At 45.9% G+C, this 22700-nt stretch overlaps 1 protein-coding gene across 1 annotated transcript in view; it reads right to left on the bottom strand.

The window, feature by feature from the left end:
* Positions 1-21759, bottom strand: part of LOC115097837 (nuclear receptor ROR-beta-like) — a 55814-nt gene extending 34055 nt beyond the window's left edge. Inside the window, exon 1 of the mRNA XM_029613942.1 lies at positions 21487-21759. Within this exon, the coding sequence (XP_029469802.1) occupies positions 21487-21493 (7 nt within the window). The 5' untranslated portion in view covers positions 21494-21759. The remainder of the gene's footprint in view (positions 1-21486) is intronic.
* Positions 21760-22700: the final 941 nt, after the last annotated feature.

Raw genomic sequence — 22700 nt, forward strand, 5'->3', positions numbered from 1 at the left:
GGGACCGATGTTATGTAGCGAGACACACACACACCCCCCCCCCCCCCCGCGGACTGCAAATTCCCTCCCCAATGAGGGTCTAAGATTGAGCTGCTCAAAAAAAAACAAAAAAAAACCAAAAACACGGGTGCCCCCAGGAGGGAGGAATGAAGTTTGATGGGGGGGGGGGGGGGGACGGACAACATAGCCAGCCACCTCTAAGCACAGTCATAGCTGGCATAAAATGTAGGCGGCTACGTTTACTCAACTAGATTTAATCCTCTTTCAGCTGCAACCAGCTTTTTGACCAACTAGGATGTGGCTGAAAATGAGCCTGATGATAGGCATCTGTCTTGGAATATCTGCCCCGCCGCGTTAAAAATGGCCCTGCAGCAATGAACAAGGGAATAGTCACTGCTATTAATTGCATCAGTAGCATGGGATCTTCTTAGTTTTTGGGTACTTGCCAGGTTCTTGTGGCCTGGTTTGGCCTCTGTTGGAAACAGGATGCTGGGCTTGATGGACCCTTGGTCTGACCTAGCATGGCAATTTCTTATGCTCATATGCATGTGTGGGATGGGTGGGTGGTATCGTTCTGTACGAGCTATAAATGAATACAGGACGGCAGTGGAACAGAGCACTGGAAAATTAGTCGAAGGGCTGAGGCCATTGTACGGTGTCACTGACGTCGTCAGCTCCTGAACGAACCCGCCTACAGTCCAAGACAGCAGCTACCGGGAAACGGGAGAATTTAACCGGTAAAAAAAAAAAATCGGGCAAATGTGAGCGGAGAGCCAAAGAGCAGCTGTATATGCGGGCGACAAAGAAGGGACTTTGTTTAAAGTTCATTTTATTATTTTGTTTAACAAAAGTGACTTTTAGCAGCAAAGTGCAACTTTGGGTGGCCATCAGGAGGCCCACCTTTGGGGCGTAATGTTGCCGAATTAGCGAAGAAGAAAACAAATGGGAAAAAAAAAAAAAAGCTAAACTGAGGAGCGTTCTAATTAAAACGTTCCCTCCTTGCCTAACTCCAGCAGCTTCTGGTGCTGTCTGGCTGTGACTGCACGGGTTATATAACCGGCATCTACTAGCCATGGCTGACATCACCCTCCCTCCGGCAGCACCGCCCTGCTCATTCCCCCATTGGCGCAGGGGAGCTGCTTGTCGGCTTCTCCGCGAGCCTCAGCTGGCGGAGCGGCCCATCCGTCAGGCATCCGAAGGAGCTGCTGTCCCACTGACACACTTCCCAACTCCCCTACCATGTCCTTGTAGAGCAGAAGCTACAGGACACCGTGAACTCTGACCCTGCCAGCTGAGGAGCCGTGCCAAGCATTAAGCGGTGCATTCCCCCTGAAGATGCATGTCTAATCTGCAGAGAAACAAAAAACAAAAAAAACAAAAACGTACACAGCACCAGCATCCTCCCTTACCACCGCCTCTCCTCTGACCCTCCTTGCTCGCTCTTCACCTCCTTCTCCCGTTCCCCCTGTTCGTGACCGACAACCTGCACTGCCGCTAACAGGTGGGATTTTTGTGACTTTCAGTAGCGAGGAGGGAGAAGAGCTGATGTTCATAAGCAGGAGCTACACCAACACAGTGGTGGAGGGACGTAAACGCTCCAGAACACTATAGTTACGAAGCAGGGGCTGTGTTAAATCACTTACACTCATCCGCAGACATTTATGTCTTAACAAAGAAGATATTCTTCAGCAAACGTAAGCCCGGTGGATGCTGGTTTAAAGATTATAATACCATTTTGAAGACACGCGTGGTCCTATTTTGTCCCGACCGATGCAGCCGCTGCGAAACACGGCCCGTGGTCGGGAGGGGCCTGACGGCGCGGTAAATGCTCGGTTCTGAAAGCTTCGGGCCGCCTGTTTGAATGATTGTTTACAAACAAACGGACTTTCCTCTTTATTAAGGCATTCATGTCTGCAGATGGGAGTAAGCGATTTAAAAACACATCCCCTGCTTCATAAGAAGGAGATGCCATCAAGGCCTCTGAAGCAAAATGACACACGGACGAGGGGGCGCTGCCTTGAAATAAACGAGAGCCAGGAGGTGCGCGTGGGCTGAAGGGTCTGGCCTTATTATGGCATTTTTTCTTGGGACAGCTTGGCAAACAGTAACAGAACCAGCTAAACCAGGGGTGAGCAAACTTTCTCAGCCTCGGCCTCCCACCCACCAAAGTCGGGTTACATGGCGTATATAATATATATTTATATGTGTTGAACTGCTTGCTGAATAGCAGGCAATCACGCTGCCAGCCAGAAACTCAAAATTCCAGTTCTGACTCTCTTCAGGTTGCTGAAAGGAGCAATCAGATGCACACAAACACAAAGAGAGGCAGATAGCACACCACATCCAGACAGGCACCTCACAGGAAGAGCAGCACTAACTCCTTCCACTGCCAGACACTTTGTAAAACAGACACTCAAAATCTATGCCGCAAACTTATCATAACATAACAGTAGTAACACCAAGAACCCTACCTGTGAAAAAGCAGCATTGTAAATATTACACTGGATCCCAGAATACCAATACACTACCTGCTGAGGAAACGAAACAAACCCGACTGCTATAGATCCCTACATGACATTACCTGCTAGCAGAATCTCTCACCTTGGTCACATGCACAGAACAGAGATAAACCCTCACAAATACAGAATAAAGGATCACAAATTAGAACCAGCAATATGCAGACAAAAACTGAAATGGAAACCCCAAGAAGCCAGACTCTTTCTACAGTGTAACAATGGAAAAACAGAATCCCCATTCCTCATAAAACAAACAATAAAATCAAGAAACATAAGCATCAATTATAATAGCAGAATCATACTAAGAAAAGAATAAATATTTCAGAACTACTGACAAATAGAATAACATCTATTAAAGTCATGAACATTTTTGTTTAATTTCCCAAGCACCAATAAAATATTTCATAACAGCAGACATATCAAATAACACCCAATAATTAAAACTAATGGGGATAAAAAAAAAGCCCCTGCTATTCATTCTTGGGAATTAGATTCCAGTCATCCCGAGATTGTCAAGGATTAGGGGGCTTGGGGAACACCCAAACTTTATCCTCTCTCGCTCATACATGCACTCGCATGGTCCTTCTCTCTCACACGTACACATACATACTTGCTCTCATATATAACCACAACTCTCATATATAGGCTCTAAGTCCCTCTCACCTCCAGGAACACAAAAGCTCTTACTCCTCCAGATTCCCTCTTACACACACAGGCTCTCATCCACACAGACCCCCAGGCAGGCACACACACACACACACACACAAGCTCCCATTCGTACACATACAGACACGGAAGACAGGTCCCCTTTCTTTGTTTTGCCGGCAACCTCGGAGCCTCTCTCATTCCTGCTGCCACTGTCACCGCATGGCTGTTGGGGAGGAGCTGATCGCTCGTCGCTGTTTCTGGCACTGAAGCCCGTTCTGCTGCCTCCTCCTCTGTGCAGGCCCCACAATAATAAAAATTGGTGGGACTAGCACTTCCTCCATGCTGATCCCGTGCACTGCAAGACTGGCATGGAAAGAGTGCTATTCTCGCGAGTTCTAAAACCGAGGTGTCCTTCTCTACTCAGCCACCGGGGGCATGAGATCCACTGGTGGCTGCATGGCCTCTCTCTCTCTATTTTTTGGCCGTCAGTAGGATCGAGTCCACTGGAGGCCGCATGCACCTTCCCCCGCAATACAACATTCATGCCCCTCCCCCCTCCCCCGTTTGCGCACCCCTGATCTAAACAACAAACTCTATAAATGCCTTGATACGTTTTATATATAAAAAAGGAAAACAGTTCTTGGGAGACAGGAGAGAACATTTATCCACCAACATCTATTCACATTCCAGTAAGATTACAGCGATAGACACGAGTTACAGAAAGTAAGTCTCGTTTGCACTACCCCAGTCCTGTCCTGCAAAACCATGGAGCTTCCTGGATAAACAAGACCCTAAAATTCCCAACACGCTTTGCTCTGATTCTCTGCCAACCAACTGCCCGTGCCAGGAGTGAAACTGGCAAGGGCTTGCAAGCACCCTTCCTGGAGAAAATGGCTCATTAATTATCCAGGGCCTTGGATTCCTTTTAAGTGCTGAAACACAACACCCTTTGGCCCAAACGCCGCTTGGCACCAATCACAGCTACCCAGCTTCATTCTTTCTTAACCTGCAATTTACTGAGGGCGTCAGGGTGTGCCCCAGTCACCTGATTACTTCGCAACCTAAATCCTTATGTTTCCCTACATATTTCGAAAAACAAACAGGGTGTTGCCATCATGATTCCTTGGCGAAACCTACAGTGGCAAACACCACGAAATAGACAGTGCACACGAGAAGCGCGCGATACTGGGAAGGCAGTAATGGTTGCATCTCTGGTTAGGGGCTTGTTTTAAGGTGGCTGGCACCAGCCTTCTCTGGCACTTGAAGGAAAGAGGCTGGCATCACAAAATAGCGGGGCACTGCATAAGTGTGCAACCTGGAGAAAAGGTAGGCAAAGACATCCACAACAGCTGAAGTCCCCAGAAAGTTCATAACTACTACTTACCATTTCTCTAGCGCCACACGACATACGCAGCGCTGTGCAAACACAAAAAGACAGTCCCTGCTCTATAGAGCTTACAATCTAATAAGACAAACTTACAGGACAAGAGACTTGGGGCATTTCATAAAGCAAGACAATGGTTAAAAAGCAAAGTTAGTCAATGAGGCTAAAGGTAGACAATCAGGCCTAAGATTTAGAAGCAGCCTCTAATAGGTGGATCTTTAGTTGGGATTTAAACATGGTAAGAGAGGGAGCATGAGGCCTCAGTTCAGGAAGACCTGTTCCAAGCACACGGTGCAGCCAGGTGGAAAGCAGGGAGTCTGAAATTGGTGGTAGAGGAGAAAGGCCTAGATAGGCGTGACTTGTCTGTTGAGCAGAGTGCATGAGGAGGGCTGCAGAGAGAGAAAAGAGAGGAGAGGTAGTGAAGTACTGCAGGGCGAAGGTGTTTGTAGGTGAGGAAGAGGAGCTTGAATCGCATGCGGGAGTGGATAGGGAGTCAATGTAGGGACTTCAGAAGAGGGGTTATGTGAGTGCAGTGACATCTGTGCAGTAGAACCCAACTTGTGTGTCCTGCTCTATGCTCAGAGCTGCCAGTAGAACAGCCATTCCCACAGCAGAATGAGAGTGCTCCCTGCACGTCACGTTTCAACTCTCTTGCTCTCTCTCTCTAGAAGTATTCAGGATAAACCACCCAAATTGACCATCTCAGTGGGCTCTGAAGGACATAGGGAACACTATAGCTCCAAAAAGGAAAAGTACCTCCACAGAGTTTCTTTGGAGATATTTGGGTTTGCAACTTGGTTCCATTTCTGCTGGTCAAGCTGATCCAGTCTGGGTTCTGCCCCATTGCAGGCATGGACTTGCATTCCTGCTTCTCCTAGGGAGTCCAGAACTATAGATTCTATTTCTGAATTCCTGACCATGTGCAGCAAAAGTGCTTTTGCAATTGTTTCCTGCTTTCCCTGTGAATAACCATTTTAGTTGTTTTGTGTTTCCTGCTGCAAAGGGTTTGGGGGGGAAAACGTCACAGTGCCTGTGGCAAGCTCCTGCACACAGATGCATTCACTAGTATTGTGTTCAGATTCTGGACCCAGTACTACCACTTCTATATTATCTCTGTCACACTCAAGGTTCGATGTTGTCACTAAAACGATCACCTCCTTCAGACTCTCTACAACGCTACGGTTTGGAAACCCTGCTTTCCAATGAATGCTGCAAATGAAACAGCACCACTGAGGGAGGTGCACTGTGATTTCCCTCTGACACCGGCAGAAAGAGGGGAGGCAAGATGGCTGCAAGCATCCTAGGCCCCCAAGCTTTGAAAGAAGCTCTGCAGAAAACAAACTCCTTCCATTCACAACTTCCATAATGCAGATCTATGTGGGCTGGGCAGTACTTCCAGTTTAAAAGAAGTTAGTCGGGGCTCAGCCCCGCATTCGTATTGCTAACCAAAAGTTCAGGTCACCACATCAAGGCTTTGGCCTAGATGTGTTCTTTTGTAACCTCCTTCTTAATGCACGCTGGACCTCGGGGTCCTGTTGAAGCCATCCAGGGTCATCATTGGGTTTTCAGTTCTCTCCTGGAAGGCCCTAGCAGCAGAAAGCATCTGGAAAGAAGCTGCCAGAACCAGGACTGGAAACGATGGCGTTATAAGGCTCAGTCCAACAGTGGTGGTATCAGGGCTATGAATGAATTTCACCAAACATAAAATGAGATGGTGGGAGGAAGGAAGAGGTCTCATTCTTCTTGATTTTTTTTTTTATAGTGTTGATGGTGTACAAAGCACTGTACAAGGTGTCAATGAAGGCTGCAGTAAACAACTGGCACGGGTCATACGGGCATCACCCAGAGCTAATCTTAGCGGGCACTGGGCCCCAGAAAGCTGACAGGAATTTGTAGTGCCGAGGATGGGCTACCATGGTAGCATGAGGTGCAACCGCCTAAGGATGGTCCTAGCACCACAGACCTGCAGGAAAGTGCTTGGAAAGCAGGAGGAGAAGGAGAGAGAGAGAGACACACAGAGACGAGAAAGAATTGCCCGTAGATGTCGTAAGAAGGACCTGTGAGAAACGAAAGAGATAATGGGGCCTAATAACTACATGCATTGCTAAAAAAAGAAACAAAAAAAAAAAAAAATGCAGGCATTACGCCATCCAAAACACACAGGGAAGAAGAGCGGGCCGTGCAGCAACTGGTACAGCAACCACCACCTTAACATGACCCACTTTAGGATTTCCTCGTCCTTCTGTTTGTTGCCTTTGTTATTTCCATCTTGTTTCTGGCAAAACAGAATAGGATTCCGATTGTGTGTGCTGCCAATTCCTTCAACTGCACTTCATACCGACACAGAGCGTCTGGTGCAAACTGCTACTAAATTATCAGGAAGCCTGTTGAAAATGGGATGGGGGGAGGGATTTGTAGTCAAGGGCCCAGCATTGCAAACCGCAGCAGCATTGTGGCTGCTGGACAACTCTTTACCAGTTAGGGGGGGAGGAAAAGCAAGGCCCTTGCCTGGAAAAGGCAGCATGCAAGTTTCGCCGAGCTCCAAAACATTATTTGCCAAGGAGGAACCTGGCGGCACAAGCTTTTCAAATGCAGAAAGGAAATTTGAAAAAAAGGTTTGCTTAGTTTTCCCAAAGGCTCTTGGGATGAGATGGGCTCGTTAACAAACTGGAGAATATTGACAAACTCCTTGATAAATGAATGCCTTGTCCATCCCCAGCAAAAGGGAGCGGATCAATCCCGCAGTCACCGAGAGAAGAAGAAGAATAGGCTTCTGGTTGTGGCCTTCAGCTGCAAAGGTGCAGGAACCAATGTAGAAGGTTCACCGACTGGCGGCTCCAGCTGCTGGGACTCTCTCAGAGCCAAGAGTGCAAGTGGGGAGAAAAGTCCAACAGCAACAGAACTGGCCCGAGTCTTCTCCAGGACTGGACTCGAGGGTGCCGGCTGAGGAGCTCTGCAGATCTAAAAAACTGGGAGCTCTCCAGCAGCCAGGAAAGGGAAAGCTGTTGTTAATTCAAGCCAGCGGCTTCGGGAATTCTGGTGAAGTGAAGAGGAGGGGGAAATATGCAAGCAGGCTAAGATTGGGAGGGGCCTCCTACCAGCTCAGTTTCTGAAGGGCTGCTCCTTTAGTTTAAAATCTTATGCCTGCGTTCAAAACTCTAATGAGGACCCCACCTGCCTTATCTTTTTTAGACTATTAATCCCCTATCAACTGTCAGTAATCAGGCTTTGTTAAGAATTTCCCCACTAGGTGAGATTTGTTTGGATAACACTAGGCAGACTTCATTCCCATACCAAGCTCCCTATCTGTGGAACTCTTTACCTTTGTATATTAGATCAGAATCTAATTATGGCAAATTCAGAAAATGAATCAAAGCCTGGCTATTTCGGAAAGTAGATAAAGATACAGATTGATAGTTGATGACTTTTGTATGGTGATTTATCACTGAAAGTCTTATTATGTGGGGGGCTGGATTGGGACTGCCTGGTAGGTTCGTGTTATTATGGTTGAAGATTTTATGTTGTTAAGGGTATTGAATTTATTTATTTTTTTTTTAATGTGAATTTTAGGAGAGAGCGGGAGTGTATTAATTGTTGCATGCGATATGTGTAGTTGAATGTTTGGGTAACCCTCAGTGGGGTTGTTAATCTCAGGGGACACAAACATATTTATTTCTCTTCCGGGGCTGCTCCGGCTAGCAAATTCCATCCCATGTTTGACTCTAAATTCCTAAGGGGAATTCTTTTTATGGAGGTAAGCTCTTGCTTGTGGCCCAGATGATGTTATGCTGCTCCCAGTGGGGTAGATTTTAAAAAGCATTTACTCGAGCAAAACTGGTTTTTGCTCGAGTAAATACACTTTACTCAAGTAAGTGGGCTTTTCAAAATTGCTACAATATATGCCATTGAATTGTCCATAGGATTTACTCAAGTAAGTGCACTTTACTCGAGTAAATAGCTTTTGAAAATTGCTACGATAGTATGTCACATTTACATGCGTAACTCCTTTGAAAATGACCCCCAGTGTGTGTGCGGACCGTAGGTGCATCTCATGAGGTGAGAGGCTGTGATAAATCAGATGGGCCCTGGATCTGGATGTAAAAATAAAAAGTTTACTGATTGGTAATCATAAATTAAAGTCCATTACTCAATAATGTTGAAGTTACATCCGACATGCTGGTACAAGAGTAGTTCTAGGTAGGTAGGTGTCCTTATATTCAGGCTTCTGGATAGAGCCCCCATGATGACATTTAATGCACAAAGCTCACCTGGTGGCTATCCAGGAAACCTAATGGAAGGGACCCCAACTTCACAGTAAAAATCCTACCTTAGGTCATTTTCTCCTTGGACACCCAGCCCGTCCTGGTCCCATAGTGTGGCGATCTGGATGGGGGTCTCCCAATCTTGTTTTTCTATCCTTGGTGGTTATTTCTAGGGGGACAAGTCAAGCGGCATCAGGCTAGTTCTTGGCACTGCAATCCCACTGGGGAAGGGGGGGGGGGAAATCGAAAAGCCTCCCCCACTCTGTTCAAGTCCAAAAAATAATTCAAAAGTTAAAAAAAGAATCCATCGTCAACCCTCACTGTCTCTCGCAGAGGATCCATCATTGGTGCTTGCCCACCTCGGGTTCAGAGTAGGCTCACAGGTCTTTGGTCTCCTGGTGAGAGCCCTTTCACCCCCAAAAGGTACCAGGTGTAAAAATCTCTCTCTCTCTCTGCAAATTAGCAGAAGGACCTTCTGGCAGGGAGTGCACCATAAGGTATCACTTCCCACAGAAACTCCATTTGCGTGAAGCTGGGAGGCCTCACCAGAATGTGAAAATCAAACATCCTTCCTCAAACCGATCCCAAAGGGTCCTAAAATGGCTGGGCTAAACAGTATTCAAGCCTCCAATCCGGACCCTCCAGGTGCGAGGGACTGAGGGCATGGATGGGGGTCCTATCCAGGAACAGTGACATCTGGAGGTCAAACGGGGCGGGAATCGGCCACATTCGTTTAGCTGCGTGGTGTTTTATATTTTATATATTGTTTTATTCTGTGAACTGCTTTGGTTGGATGTAGAAAGGCGGCATATAGATCCTGAGAACTGAATAAACTAAAATAAACTTGGCACGGCGCGTCGAATCCAGGAGACATCAGTAGCTCATGGGTCCTCATCTTTGTACCAGATGGTGTGAAGCCCAGGAGGCAAGAACGGCTTAAGGCGTACTCGGTCGTGGTGGGAAAGTGTGGAACCCATGAAGGAGGAGTGGCCAAGGGATGTGGAATTCATGGGACTGCAGTAAAAGGGAAAATGTCCAGCTTTGTAGCAACGAATGCGGAACTCTCAAAAGGCCTTGGAGCACGGATGTGCACGGTCATGTTTGGCTAGTGAGTAGGGGCCCAGGATCTCCTGGTTGTTTAGATTTGCTTGGACAGACTGAGCTGTTCCATTCCCAAGAACAGTTTCTACAAGAGGGCAACACCTTGCCCTGAGAGGATGGGTGTTAAAACTTGTTACATAAACTGGTGGAGCCCAATCGGTTCTCCCATCTCAAGTTCTGCCATGGCAGAGGGAATGGCAAGCTGTGATTCGCTGCCAGGAGGTTTCTCCACCACAGACTGCATAATGCACACTGTTTATAGCAGCAGGAATATCAGCTCAGCGGAGTAAGGAGGAGTGGGATCTTCTTCCACTATCCCCTCCCCTCCCATCTCTCTCTATTTATCCTGGGGACGGTGTCACTTTTTTTGCTCTCCCTGATCTAGTTTTCTGACAAATTAGCCTCCCTCCCTCAGTCTTTCCTTTCTGTGTCCCTTCTCTCCTTCCTGTTTCTACGGCTCTGGTTTCCTCTTTTCCAGAGGTGCTTTCATTTTGGACTCCGGGCTTGCGATATTTGGGGGGGGGGGGGGGGCTGCAATAAATAGGGGGTTGGGCCTAGTCTGTTTTTGAATGGCAGACATCCAAGGAGCGTTGGGTAGGATTACTCAGGATAGACAACCTGCACTAACAGCAGGACCCAGGGCACTTTTGGCAAGAACAGGTTTACCAATCTCAGTGTTAGAGATAAATAAATTCCAGTGCACAAAAACCAAAGCTAATCAGAATCTGAAGTGGGAAAAAAAAAAAAAAAAAAAAAAAGAGAGGGGTACACTCCTGGTTACCGGCTTCCCAAATCTCTCTGCTTGTCTGCTGTCTCTCCCCCGCTGAGCCTGCCTCATTCATTTCCCTTCCTCCCTCCTTTTATCCCTTTTTCTGCTTCCCTTACTTTCACAGCTCATTTCAGCCACGGTACCAGCAGACCTCGCAGAGCCGTAAAAGAGTGTGGGCACTGCCAGTGCCATTACAGCCCCTGCTGCTGACTCAGGGTGGGAGGGAGCACCGGAACGAAAGTGGAGCAGCGACAAACGCCAGCACAGAGTCGCAGTACAACAATAAATTGTCTGAAGAGAGGAATCGTTTGGCCCAACCAGTCTGCCCAGTTGTCTCCGACTACTGTGTGACCACAGATCCAACTCAAAATACTACCCAATTACAAGCCGTGAACCTAATCAGACTCGTTAAAATAAAAAGAAAACCCGCTGCTCTGCTTTTTAAAAATCAATATATCCATCCTTAGATAATCACGCAGCAATTTGGGCACAACCAATTCCCAAATAAATAAACCATCAACACCTTCTGCTCCTACTTTTCCCAGCTTGTTGTCTCTCTTTTTACATCTTTTCCTATTAAATAAAAACTTTGCCACTGAAGAGTGTTTTTAACCATCATTTTATGAATCAGCAGTCAAATCAGTCTATGGGCCAAAAGAAAATCACCCTTGTAACAGAAGCACATTGCAGGACACAATGCTTGATGCATCTACTTTACTGCAGCATAATATAAACCACTAGAGTTATTTGACATAAGAACCTAAGATTAGCCATACTGGGCCAGATCAAAGGTCCATCAGACCCAGTAATCTGCTCCAACAGTGGCCAATCCAGGTCACATGTACCTGCAGGATCCCAAGGGGTAGACAGAGTCCCAGGGATAAGCAGTGGATTTCTGCAACTCTACGTTACTCTATTTTGTTCTGTTTCTGCATTATATCGCTGAGCAGGACTTTCAGATCTTTCATCACTCTGTGGGGCTGCTATGTGCATCCATCTTCTGAATCTACTGAAGACGAACTTCTTTTCTCTGGAATGATATTTAATTTCACGGATGGTCATCACTCTGCTGAAAAGCAGCAGGTTTGGTTCTCTCTTTCTGTAGGTTTGAACTTACTACTTTTCTGAACAACTCTGTTTACCCTTCTCTGCCTCTCACTAACCTGTACCCCACCTGACTGCAAATAAGCAGCAATAGTGCTGTGGGGGGGGGGGGGGGGGGGGGGAGGAAAGAGGGGAGATGGGTAGTGATTTGGAATCAGATTCTCTTCAATGCATGCTGCTCTTTCCTCAAAAAAGTCAGCAGTGTTCTATGTTGCGAGCCAAGAGTGCTGCTAGCTGTGGGGAAGGGAGTGATGGGAAGGGCGAGCGAGTTCTCTGCTCAGTCCCACTCAGAAAGTGTTCATTCCGCCTTCTCCAGTTATGTGTACCACCAGGCAGCAAAGGGCGGCTCCCAGTAACTGCATTGCAGGACAAGCCGATTTGTGCTCTCTTCCATTGCAGGGGCTTTCAACCCAGTCCTCGGGACACACCCAGCCAATCTGGGTTTCAGGATATCCGTAATGAATAGGACTGCATACAATGGCGGCAGCGCATGCAAATCTATCTCATGCATATTCATTGTGGATGACCTGAAAACCAGACTAGATGGATGTGTCCTGAGGACTGGGTTGAGAACCACTGCCCTACTATTTTCCACAGAAGGGCCCAACTAGGGGTTGCAGGCTGCACAGAACAATGTGGGCCAGTGAGTGACTGCATGAGCTTACGGGCAGTGGCCAATCTTAGGGGCTGATGCAATTAAACTGAAAACTCAGTGCCCGCTTTCCTAATGCGCCATTGCAATATTTAAATTAGGGGGTCATGTTGTCAAGGAGGCACCTGGGTTGCTTGCGCGCCCCCTAGCGCCTCCTTGACAATGGGATCCCACGACGCGGTCGGCCATCCGCCGATTAGGAAACAGACACCAAATTTATCGGTGTCCATTTTCCTAATCAGCGCACGGCCAGGGATTCAGGAAATGGACGCCTGTTAACTGAGCATCTGTTTCCTGAACCTGACCAATGGCACTTTTTTTTTTTTTTAAGATTTTTAAAGATTTTTTTCCTCCTACTTAAGCAGGAGGATGTACAGAAAAGTAGTTTTTTTCTGCTTTCCTGTACAACTTTTGGGAGCGCTCAGCAATTAACGCCTGAATTTCTGAGCGCAAAAATGTGCGTCTAGACGCACTTTTTTTTTTTTTTTGCAATCTGACTGAATAACTAATAGCGCTCATCACATGCAAGTTGCTTAAGGGGATTAGGTAGCGTCTATACAACGCGCGTCCAACTGCGGGTTAAACAGTGCGCTCGGCTGAGCGCACTGAATTGCATCGGCCCCTTAATGAGATAGGTGACGAAGAAGACAATGGGGATGAGAATGAATGGTAAGACCCTCTTTTGCCTGGGAATGGAGTAGTTTAGTTTATTAAAATTTATATTCTGCACATATCACAAAAGATAGATCATGGTGGATAACAAAAAACATACATAAAAATTATGATATAAGCATGAAAAGAGGACCACAGGAATGGAAAATGAACATCACTCTGCACATTGATCATAATAAACAAGCAGTCTAATCCTTCCATTTCTGGTGACACTGTCCAGCAAATACTACAAAGCCTATAATCTTTTAATGAAAATCCTGTTTAAATAAATACGTTTTTAGAGCTTTCTTCATGACAGTCAATTTTCCCGAATTGAGTCTGGCAGTAAGTTCCAATTTGAAGGGCCTACAACTGAAAACACTCGTGATCTGGTAATATTAATTCATGCTAGCTTTACAGTTGGAATATCCAACAAGTATTTCCCTTTCAATTTTACCTGACATAACAGTTTTATATATTCTTAATACAGTATTGACCCAACAGGTACTGTCATTATGTAATCATCCTATGATGATTCGGGGAGGGAAGTTTAAAGACAATTCTCCATTTGATTGGCAACCAATATAAAATGACAAACAGGGAGTTATATGGTCATGGACCAACTGAAGAGGTTGTAACGTAGTCCTAGGCACCCCAAATATATAGGGCATTGCAGTGATCTAAGCCAGACAGAATGAGTATCTGCAATACAACATGGAAGTCGTTCAGTTCTAAAAATGGGCACAGCCTTCTCAGCATGCACAGTTTGTAAAAGAAGGATTTTTATCATGGTATTAACATGTGTTGTTATAGAAAGACTGGGACTGAGAATCACTCCCAAACCACGTACGCTTTGTGAAACAGGAACACTGTGAACATCAAAAACCAATGATGGTGCAACATCACGCAGTGCTAATTTACTTACAAATATCATTTCAGTTTTGCCAATCTTCAGTGCCAATTTGTGGGGAAACAACCACTTTTTGATCATCAGCAAGAACAACAGTAGAAGAAGGTCCTCTTGCATAAGAAGTGACTGAATCGCTTAGGTTACATTCAACCATTGGCACCTGAAGTTCTTTAACCCCTACTAGAGCCATGGAGGTGTGAGAAGCCACTAAGTTTACCAAATGCTACAGCATCATCCTCTCCATCTCTGGCTTGGTGTCTTCTGAACTCCTAAGAGCTTAGCCCAGCTCCAACAAAGCACTTTTCTCTTCCCAGGTGCTGCCATAAATCCCTTCCAGGACACTGACATTTCCCCACACCTTCCAGAGGGTATTTCTTCCCCCCCCCCCCCCCCCCCCCAAACACTATCAAATTAATTGTACAACATTTGTATTCCTTACTGAACCTCTCTTACCTACACATCAGTAGTTTATAGATGTTGCAGATGAATACTACCTAGTCATGCCAGAGTATCTATTCCTTAGTATATGTTTATCCAACTATCGATACAATATCAGGCTACAGTCTGATACACACACACACACACACACACGAAACTACCTTCTACGCAGAAGAGTCAGGATCAAGGCCATGCTGGCTGAGTGTTTCCGAATAATAATGGGAGCTCTTGCTTTGCTGATGCCGCTCTCTGTCGTTCCCCAGGCCCAATCGGACATGCCCCCTCCTCCCCATGAGGCCCAGGGGAGTTGCTGAGCAACTGAAGGAGTGGGTTAGAGGTTCTGCTTCGTACCGTTACAGCACCTCCCTACTTGGAATCCATGTATATGTGATTACCCATCTATGGCATCTAGCCATAGTGTCACTGTTGGTCTGTATAAGTGTATATATATATTAATTATATGAAAAAAGGAAAACAATAAAGGCATCGAGCAATGCTATAAAAGGCCTGCTGCCTTGCTGTGCTACCGTGGATTCACTGTCTTTCGCTTTTGCAGGTAAAAGATATACAAAGGTTACACTGAGTTCCCGACCTCCGCCTCGTTTTTTTGCCTGCTACATGCTGCTCTATAGCTGACACTAAAAGAAGCTGGACCTTTATCTATAATTAGCTGCCTTCCCTGCTGACAGAAGACAATTTCGTTGAGCCTGGCAGTTTTTCTTCTGCTCCTTTGCGCTTCCTACTCAATCCAAAAAGTGGCCTGTACTGGGGCTACGAGCCTTCATTCACGACTACTGCCATTCTTAATCCCCTCACATCTCACCCAGCAATCACAGCGAGAGACAGCAGGCTGCAACTCCTCCCCGAACCAACATGGGAATGTCTCAGGTCTGGCCAGGTGAGGGACGGCCGTAACTCCCTTCCGTCTTGGAGGCTACAAACATTGCTCCTGCAACATCCCCAACCTTAAACCGCCCAGGCAGCAGATGCAGGAGCTGATCTCCCACATGGCACAGCGAAGCACTGACTCTTAGCTATCAGGCCAGACCCGCCTTTGGGTCAAGAAACTTAATGGAGTTAGTGCAATGAGTTAGTGCTCATTCTCGCAAAGCAGGAGACTTGAATTTCCTTCCCAGTTCAGGCTCCATTTGGGTTGCTGAGGTGGCACCCACAGTTGCTGGAAGAAGGGAAATCTAAGTATTGATCTAACAGTGAGGCATACTGGATGGCCAAAGAGAAGCACTGGAACAGGTTCGTCTAAAGTCCTGCACCCGATTGTCTTGACAAGACGTATGAAGTTCCTACAGGTGGGGCGATACACTGGAGGGATCTCTTACATATCTTTGTTCTTTTCCCAAAGCAGCAGAACTCTCTAGCATCAAAATTCAGAGTTTTATCTTATTTTGACCCGGTGTGAAAGCACTGTACTGTTATTTCTTGCACAAGGTTTCTTAATGCTGTGTTTTTCATTTGAAATCTGTTTGTAATGACCTCTGCAGAGGTGGGCACGCTTAACCTAATGCCGAAAAAGAGAAGAAGATCTGGAAATTCAAAAGTTAAGAAATAAAAAAAACTGTGAACAAAAAAAAAATATCTATCCATCTATCTATCTTTCTTCAAGTGATAGTGTAGTTGGATGTGGGCTCTTGATGCAGAGAACAGAAATCAGAAGTAATCTTTAGTACAGTAATTGCCATCTCCCTGTTTAAAAGAAGCCAGTGGCTCACACACTGATGTACAAGCTGTACAGACGCATTGTCATGCACTTATGCACACGTTGTACAGACACAGTGTCTCTCGGAGACTAAACGGCTGTAACACGGCACTGCCCAACAGAGCCTAGGGGCATCAGGAGGAGAGAAAGGTCATCTTCTCTGCTCCCCTAAAACTATTTGCTTTTCCTAAGACAGGACCTTGCTTAGGATAGTTCTGCACTCTTCCGATAGGGAGGACCGCCCTCGCAATTCAATTTTGTGGCAGGTAGGAGACCCTGCTGTCATTTAAACTGGATCGCCTTCTGACAGGCCAAGGTACGGAAGAGGCCACTGCAGAAGGATGACCCTAGGGAGACCCGTACTCGTTTCCAATGGCTGAGCTCCTTCCAGATGAGGCAGCGCATGACTCTGCCTCATCTGACCTCGCGTTGGAGCTGGTCAGCAAAGGGATGCAGTTTGTGCAACACACTCCAGGATGACAACTGCCCAAAGTGGCATGGAGTAATAACCAAAGCACCACATGTTCACGCGGGTAGCAGAGGGTGGCATGAGGCTACAAGAAGTCGAAGGAGCTGTTTTGCACTCTAAAGACAATCGCAAGACAAACCCTTGGCCACCTCAAAATAAAACCAAAGTTATATAAAAGGACTGCCCAGGTTGGTTTTTCTCAGCTGAACAGAAAGACGCCTCCCTCCTGATGGGGTAAATGTCCTGAAAGGCTGGAGTGCTGTTAAGGAAAATATTAGAAATTTTCCTAAAACACCATCAGGTGATCTGAAGATAAGTAGACCTACACAGTTTCTTAATGCCGTGGGCTGCTGATGAGCTGATTTGGAATGATTATGAAAAAAAAATAGAAAAAAAAAACCAACCCAGGACAGTATGTTTGCTCTTCTCTCTGGCAACACTGCACCGAGTTTGCTCAACGTCTAGTTGAACTTGGCTTTGAAGCCCTGAGACTTAAGAAATCCCAAATGGTCATTCATGATCAAGAATACCTGATAGCTCCAGGTCTTTGGAGACAGGCTCGCTTTTTTTTATTTTTTTTTACTGTGTATACTAGCCTCCAATTCCAATGTACTACTACTACTATTAATTATTATCACTTCTATGGCTCTATTTGACAAACGCAGCGTTGAACAAAAAAAAACACATGAGACAATCTTTGCTCAGTAGAGCTTACAATCTGATCAAGACAAACATACAGCTCAGAAATATCCCTAAACCATGTAAGGATTTCAAGGCCCTAGATGCAATAGACAAAACCAAACCAGGACTGACTCAGTCTATCCCTGATGACCTGGAGCCACTTGGCTAACCTAGTACTGATACACTTACAGGCCAGTTTATAAAGGCTTTTTTTCTCCTGTCAGTGTTCATGAAAAAAACCTTGATGAACCCGATCCTTAGAACTGGAATAACTGTAATGAAGCTCTCTTTTCTTTGTCCTGTATCTGGGCACTACAGTTACTGTATGAGGGGTAAATAGCACGGACAGATGACCATGAGATCTAGGGGTAGGCAACTCCAGTCCCGGACTACCACAAAGAGGTTATCGACAATGAATATGCATGAAATATATTTACATATGATGGAGGCAGTGCATGCAAATGTACCTCATGCATATTCATGATGGGCATCCTGAAACCAGACCCAATTCTGGCACTCCAGGACCGGAACTGCCTACCCTTGATATATGCATACAGTCCCAATTCAGACTTGTAGAACTGTTTGGATTTTTTTTGTACATTTTTTCTCCATTTCAACTGCCTGTAAATTAAACCAGAGATATAGCATTCTGCCGCCTAACTCCTCGAGTCCTCCGCAGAGCCAACCGTTCTCTGCATTTTAGATGACTTCTTTTTTTTTTTTTTTATTCCCTTCCTTCCCCTACCCCCCAAAATCTGGCCTATTAAGAAATGCCGCAGTCCTTTCTGACATCGTTAGCACCTGAGCTGCAGGAGGAGGGGAACCTTTCCCCTGCACATGGTGGGCCAGAAAAAGAAGCTAGGAAGAGATCCCAAGATAGGAGGAGGTAATATTGATTTATTAGGCTGCCTGACCAGTCTGAGGTTAGTTTGCTATTCCTTCACTGAGGGTACCCTGTCTCAGTGGGAAAGAAGCCAAGACAACCCCTATGCTCACAGTCTGATTTATGATGGCATCAGAGCATGAATAATGGATGTAAAAGTTTCCCATCCCAGCAGGAGTAAGGTGTCAGAATGCAGGTGGAAGGAGCTTGGGCTACTAATGACAGGCGCTCGCTCTTTCCAGCCTGCAGCAGCTTAAGGCACAAATAGGCTTGGAGAAGTGGGCAGATGCTATACTGCGCTGTCAGGCCGTCCGTCGTTCCCGAGGATGTGATATATACGCTATGCACTGTTACTATATTGTTCACTGGATGCTACAGAGCCCACATTAACATATACTGCATGCATAGCACTGCATGTGTCACATAAGCAAATTACAACTTCACATCGTCATTTCATGCATCTTGGCATGGTTAGTTTTCATACGGATCGAGCCAGGAAACTAAAGGTTAGCTGGCTAGACCCACATGTAGGGCTGAAAATTGTCCTCCTCTGGGTGGAACTAGGCAGCATTAGTTACTGGTAGAGGAAAAAGGGTCATGGGGAGGGAGAACATATACCTAGATTTCAGTTTCAGATATGTACACAGATTTTCCAGCACACAGCCGACCTGCAAAAAAAGAGCAGGTGGAAGACCCACAGGGCCAGTCAAGTTTTCAAGGTTATCCACACAGCATATGCATGAGATAAATTTGCACATACAAGTCTCCAGTTTATGCAAATGTATCTCATGACAAATTAATGTGAATATCTTGCAAATTCTACTGCCCCACACATTCACATTGTACATGCACAGGAAAATAATATACCTAAAATCTTATATTTCTAGAACTAGGGCATAAGTTTCAAACCACTGTACTCAATCTTTGTATACTACACATTATCTGTCCTGACACTACTCAGCAAGGAATTCTTAGTGTTTGGGGTGTGTTATCTGTCGGATTTTGATAAGTAACTCTCTGGGGATAAACCCGGTAGAAAGAAAGAGTCTGACAGGAACATTTATTTCAGACATATTTTTTTGTAAACTGAAGTGGGCTTGTACCTCTTATGAATTAAAACTCATACTTCAGAGTGGAGTAACAGCCTAGTGGTTAGAGCTGCAGCCTATAAATCAGGAAAACCAGTGTTCAAATCTCACTAATACTCCTTATAAGTGTGGGTAAGTCACTTCACCCTCCATTGCCTCAGACCAAGGCTTGGATTATAAACTCTCTGGGGATAGGGAAGTATCTGAATATAATTTGCTTTGAAAAGCAGAAAATAACTCAAATGAGGATCTGCATTGAAACAGAAGTCCAGCTCCAGAATCAGGGGGGACCACCCAGTTAATAAGGGAGGACTGACTTTTAAAAGATGTTTCCAAAATCATGGTCTGCAACTCCAGGGCTCGTTTACCGTTTTAACAAAAAGGGCACAGTGATCATCCTTTAATATTCTATCAGTTGCTGTTCATGCCCTATTTCCATTCCAGCTGTCTTTCCAGTCCAGAATGGGCAGAGTCTGCTCAGCTCCTACTTCTAAGATCTTCAAACAGTATCTATGCCTCTGGCACCCAGCCTTACTGGATCGGATTGTTTCTCTAGTCCACAGGCTGTACAGAAGTGAAAGCTCCACTTCACTTCCCTCCTCTCTTCCTCCTCCTTCCCCATTCCCAATGACAGATCTAGGTCACTAGGACAACCTTTAAGGCTCGCCAGCCCGCAGCATACTCAGCCACGCTGCCTTTGGAGACCAGGGAGCAGGAGGTCCGTAAAACCAACAGGATTATAACATGTAAAGCCCCATGCACCACCGTCTGCAGAAAACATCTTCAGTGAAGGGGTGAAGAGAAGAAACAAAATTAATGCTGATGAACGGATTTCCAAACAATGTCACCACAATAAAGTGAAATAAAGAGATGGTGAATGGTGTTCTCTTTAAATGCATTGTACAAAAGATCTTTGCAATATCAACCAGGAGACCTTGCTAACAAAAGTCACCAACATACCACACAAGAAACTCCGAAAGAGAATATTTTGAAACAGAAAAAAAAAAGCAAAGCAGGAAGACTTATAATAATAAGTCTTAAGTCTCTGCTCCCCGGCTGTCAATCTAGGCAGACCTACAGACATCTTTCTCTCACCAAATGTACAGCAATGACCATGAACTAAGGTGAAACACTAACGGCCTGTATGTATAATCACAGACTATACACCTTCCTCTGAAAACTCAGAGCCATACTACGCAAAAAGCGAAACCAGCTGACTTTCAGACACTTCTGTCTCCCTCCATCTTTCCCTTCCCTTTCATGAATGAACCCTAAGTAGATCTATTCCATACCACTAAAACACAATGAGATTTTTGACCCAAAAACAACCCCCCAGTGCTACAGCTGCAATCTGTCACACTCGTTTTTTTAATGGAAGAGATTTTATTTATAGATCCTAGCACACAACTTATGTGGAGCATTTTTAAAGTTCATCACACGGTATGGTAATGGCCTCATGCTGTAAGGGGGATTAAAGGCTTTTGTTACTGTAATATCTTAAGTCAACTCTAATCTGCCTATTGCCATGCAAAATTAAACAGGACTCACTGAGGGTATAATAAGCAGTGTGTATATGAAACAAGTCCTAATTACACGTATGCAGAAACATTTCAGCTACATGGAAGGAGAGCCAAATTTAAACCCCTCCCTAGCAACAGACAAACTTCAGCAGCTGAAAATATGTTCCGGCAGCCTTCCTCTTTTGAAATCATGAATGCTTTTGCAGTTTCTAAGCTATTAGTTGTGCCAGTACTGGAAGGGAATGGGTGTATCTCTCTTTCCAAATGCTGCCAAGGTCTTACGTAGGAGATAAACAGTGCAGAAAGTTGCACAAGATGAAAGCGCTGAATGACAACAAGGAAGGACTACAAAGTAAAATAAACAGATGATCACAACGCGCATAAGATGCTGTGACTTGATACATCTTGCGCAGCTGAAAATATGCCATTTATCAAGATCATTGCCTTTCCCCCCTTCCCTTTTTAATTTAGTTTTCATGCCTTCTGTATATCTCAATCCACTTTGGAGTTTCAAGTCCAACATCGAAAAGCTTAAAACAGGTGTTAAAGCAGTTAACTCTTCACTGTGCTGCTGCGTTGAAACTAAAGAAAAACGACAGACGTTTTCTTCCAGAGTATTTTGGAAAACACAAGATGAATAGCCAAACATACTCTCTCACTCTATATATATGTGTGTGTGTGTGTGTATACAATTACCTCGCATGTTGGCCTTTTCTTATAAAGGATCCGAACGTCTCATGAAAACTTGCTAGGGAGACGATCCAGATCAGCACTTCCGACTCTGATCGGCCCCGATGTCCAGAACGAATCCTTCGCCTTGACTTCCTTTTTGTCGTACAATTCTCGCCCGATCTGGCTTATCCAAGTGACTCCAGCAGGCACCCGCACGGACGGACGGAGGAAAAGGCACTTGATCTCCTCGCCTTACCTCTCTATCCCCGGCTCGAGCGGGTCTGCTACCCTACTGCACGCTGCCGATGGAGCATGTGGAAATTCGCATGACAAGACCCCGCCCCCCCGCGGCCCCGCCCCGCCTCGGTCGGACCCGCCTCCTTGCGCACGCCCCCTTTCCCTTTTGCGGCTGCAAGTCACGCCCATTCCCCTTTCTCGGCGCTGAAGCGCGCCCCGTTTCCGGAAGCCACGCCTTCTCGTTTGCATCTCCAGCTGCAAGTCAAGTGTCTGCGGCGTGGTTCCTGGCCGCCGGGCGCGCGCCTCGCTCACCTATGAGAGCGAGCGGCCGCGGCGCGGAGCCTGTTGCCGGCGTTTAGTACTGGATTCAAGTCTAATTACATTAAAGAAGGCGCTGGAAAGAGCTTTAAAAAGGAACAGATCATGAAGCGTTACGCTCCGAGGCTAGGATCATGTAGGCAAGAGAGGCAGAAGTGAAAGAGACAGTGAGGGGCAGGGGCTTCCAGGCTCACGTGTAGGACCCTGGGTGTAATGGACGTTATTAGTAAGTCATGTTGTTCATTTATATGAGGCGCTTGTGTCTTTCAGCGCCAAATGCTCTTTGTGTTGGGGAAAGGAGGCACATCCCCACCCACCTCCCCGAATCGTAATGGCATTTTTGTAACTGATTCTGTGTTTTCGTTGGTTTTCTGGATCGATGTTCCTATTTAGAAGGCCACATGGCTTTCATTAGGTCCTCGGGGAAGGAACAGAGCCAGAGCTTCCAGCCTGAAAAGGAGGAAACTCGAACAAAAAGATAATCTAAACTGCCAGGAATGACCAGACTCAAAATAATTATTTGCACTTAAAATGTGATGCTTGAAGATTTCACGATTTAAATATACCACCTGTCAGGTTTTACAGTGGCAGGTGCAGGGGCGGATTGGCCTATCGGGGGATCGGGCATCCCCCGGTGGGCCGATCGCTCCAGTCATGTGGTCTGCCGTGTGTGGCCGTGACAG

The sequence above is a fragment of the Rhinatrema bivittatum genome, chromosome 8 (assembly GCF_901001135.1).
Source record: "Rhinatrema bivittatum chromosome 8, aRhiBiv1.1, whole genome shotgun sequence".
In the NCBI taxonomy this organism is placed as follows: domain Eukaryota; kingdom Metazoa; phylum Chordata; class Amphibia; order Gymnophiona; family Rhinatrematidae; genus Rhinatrema; species Rhinatrema bivittatum.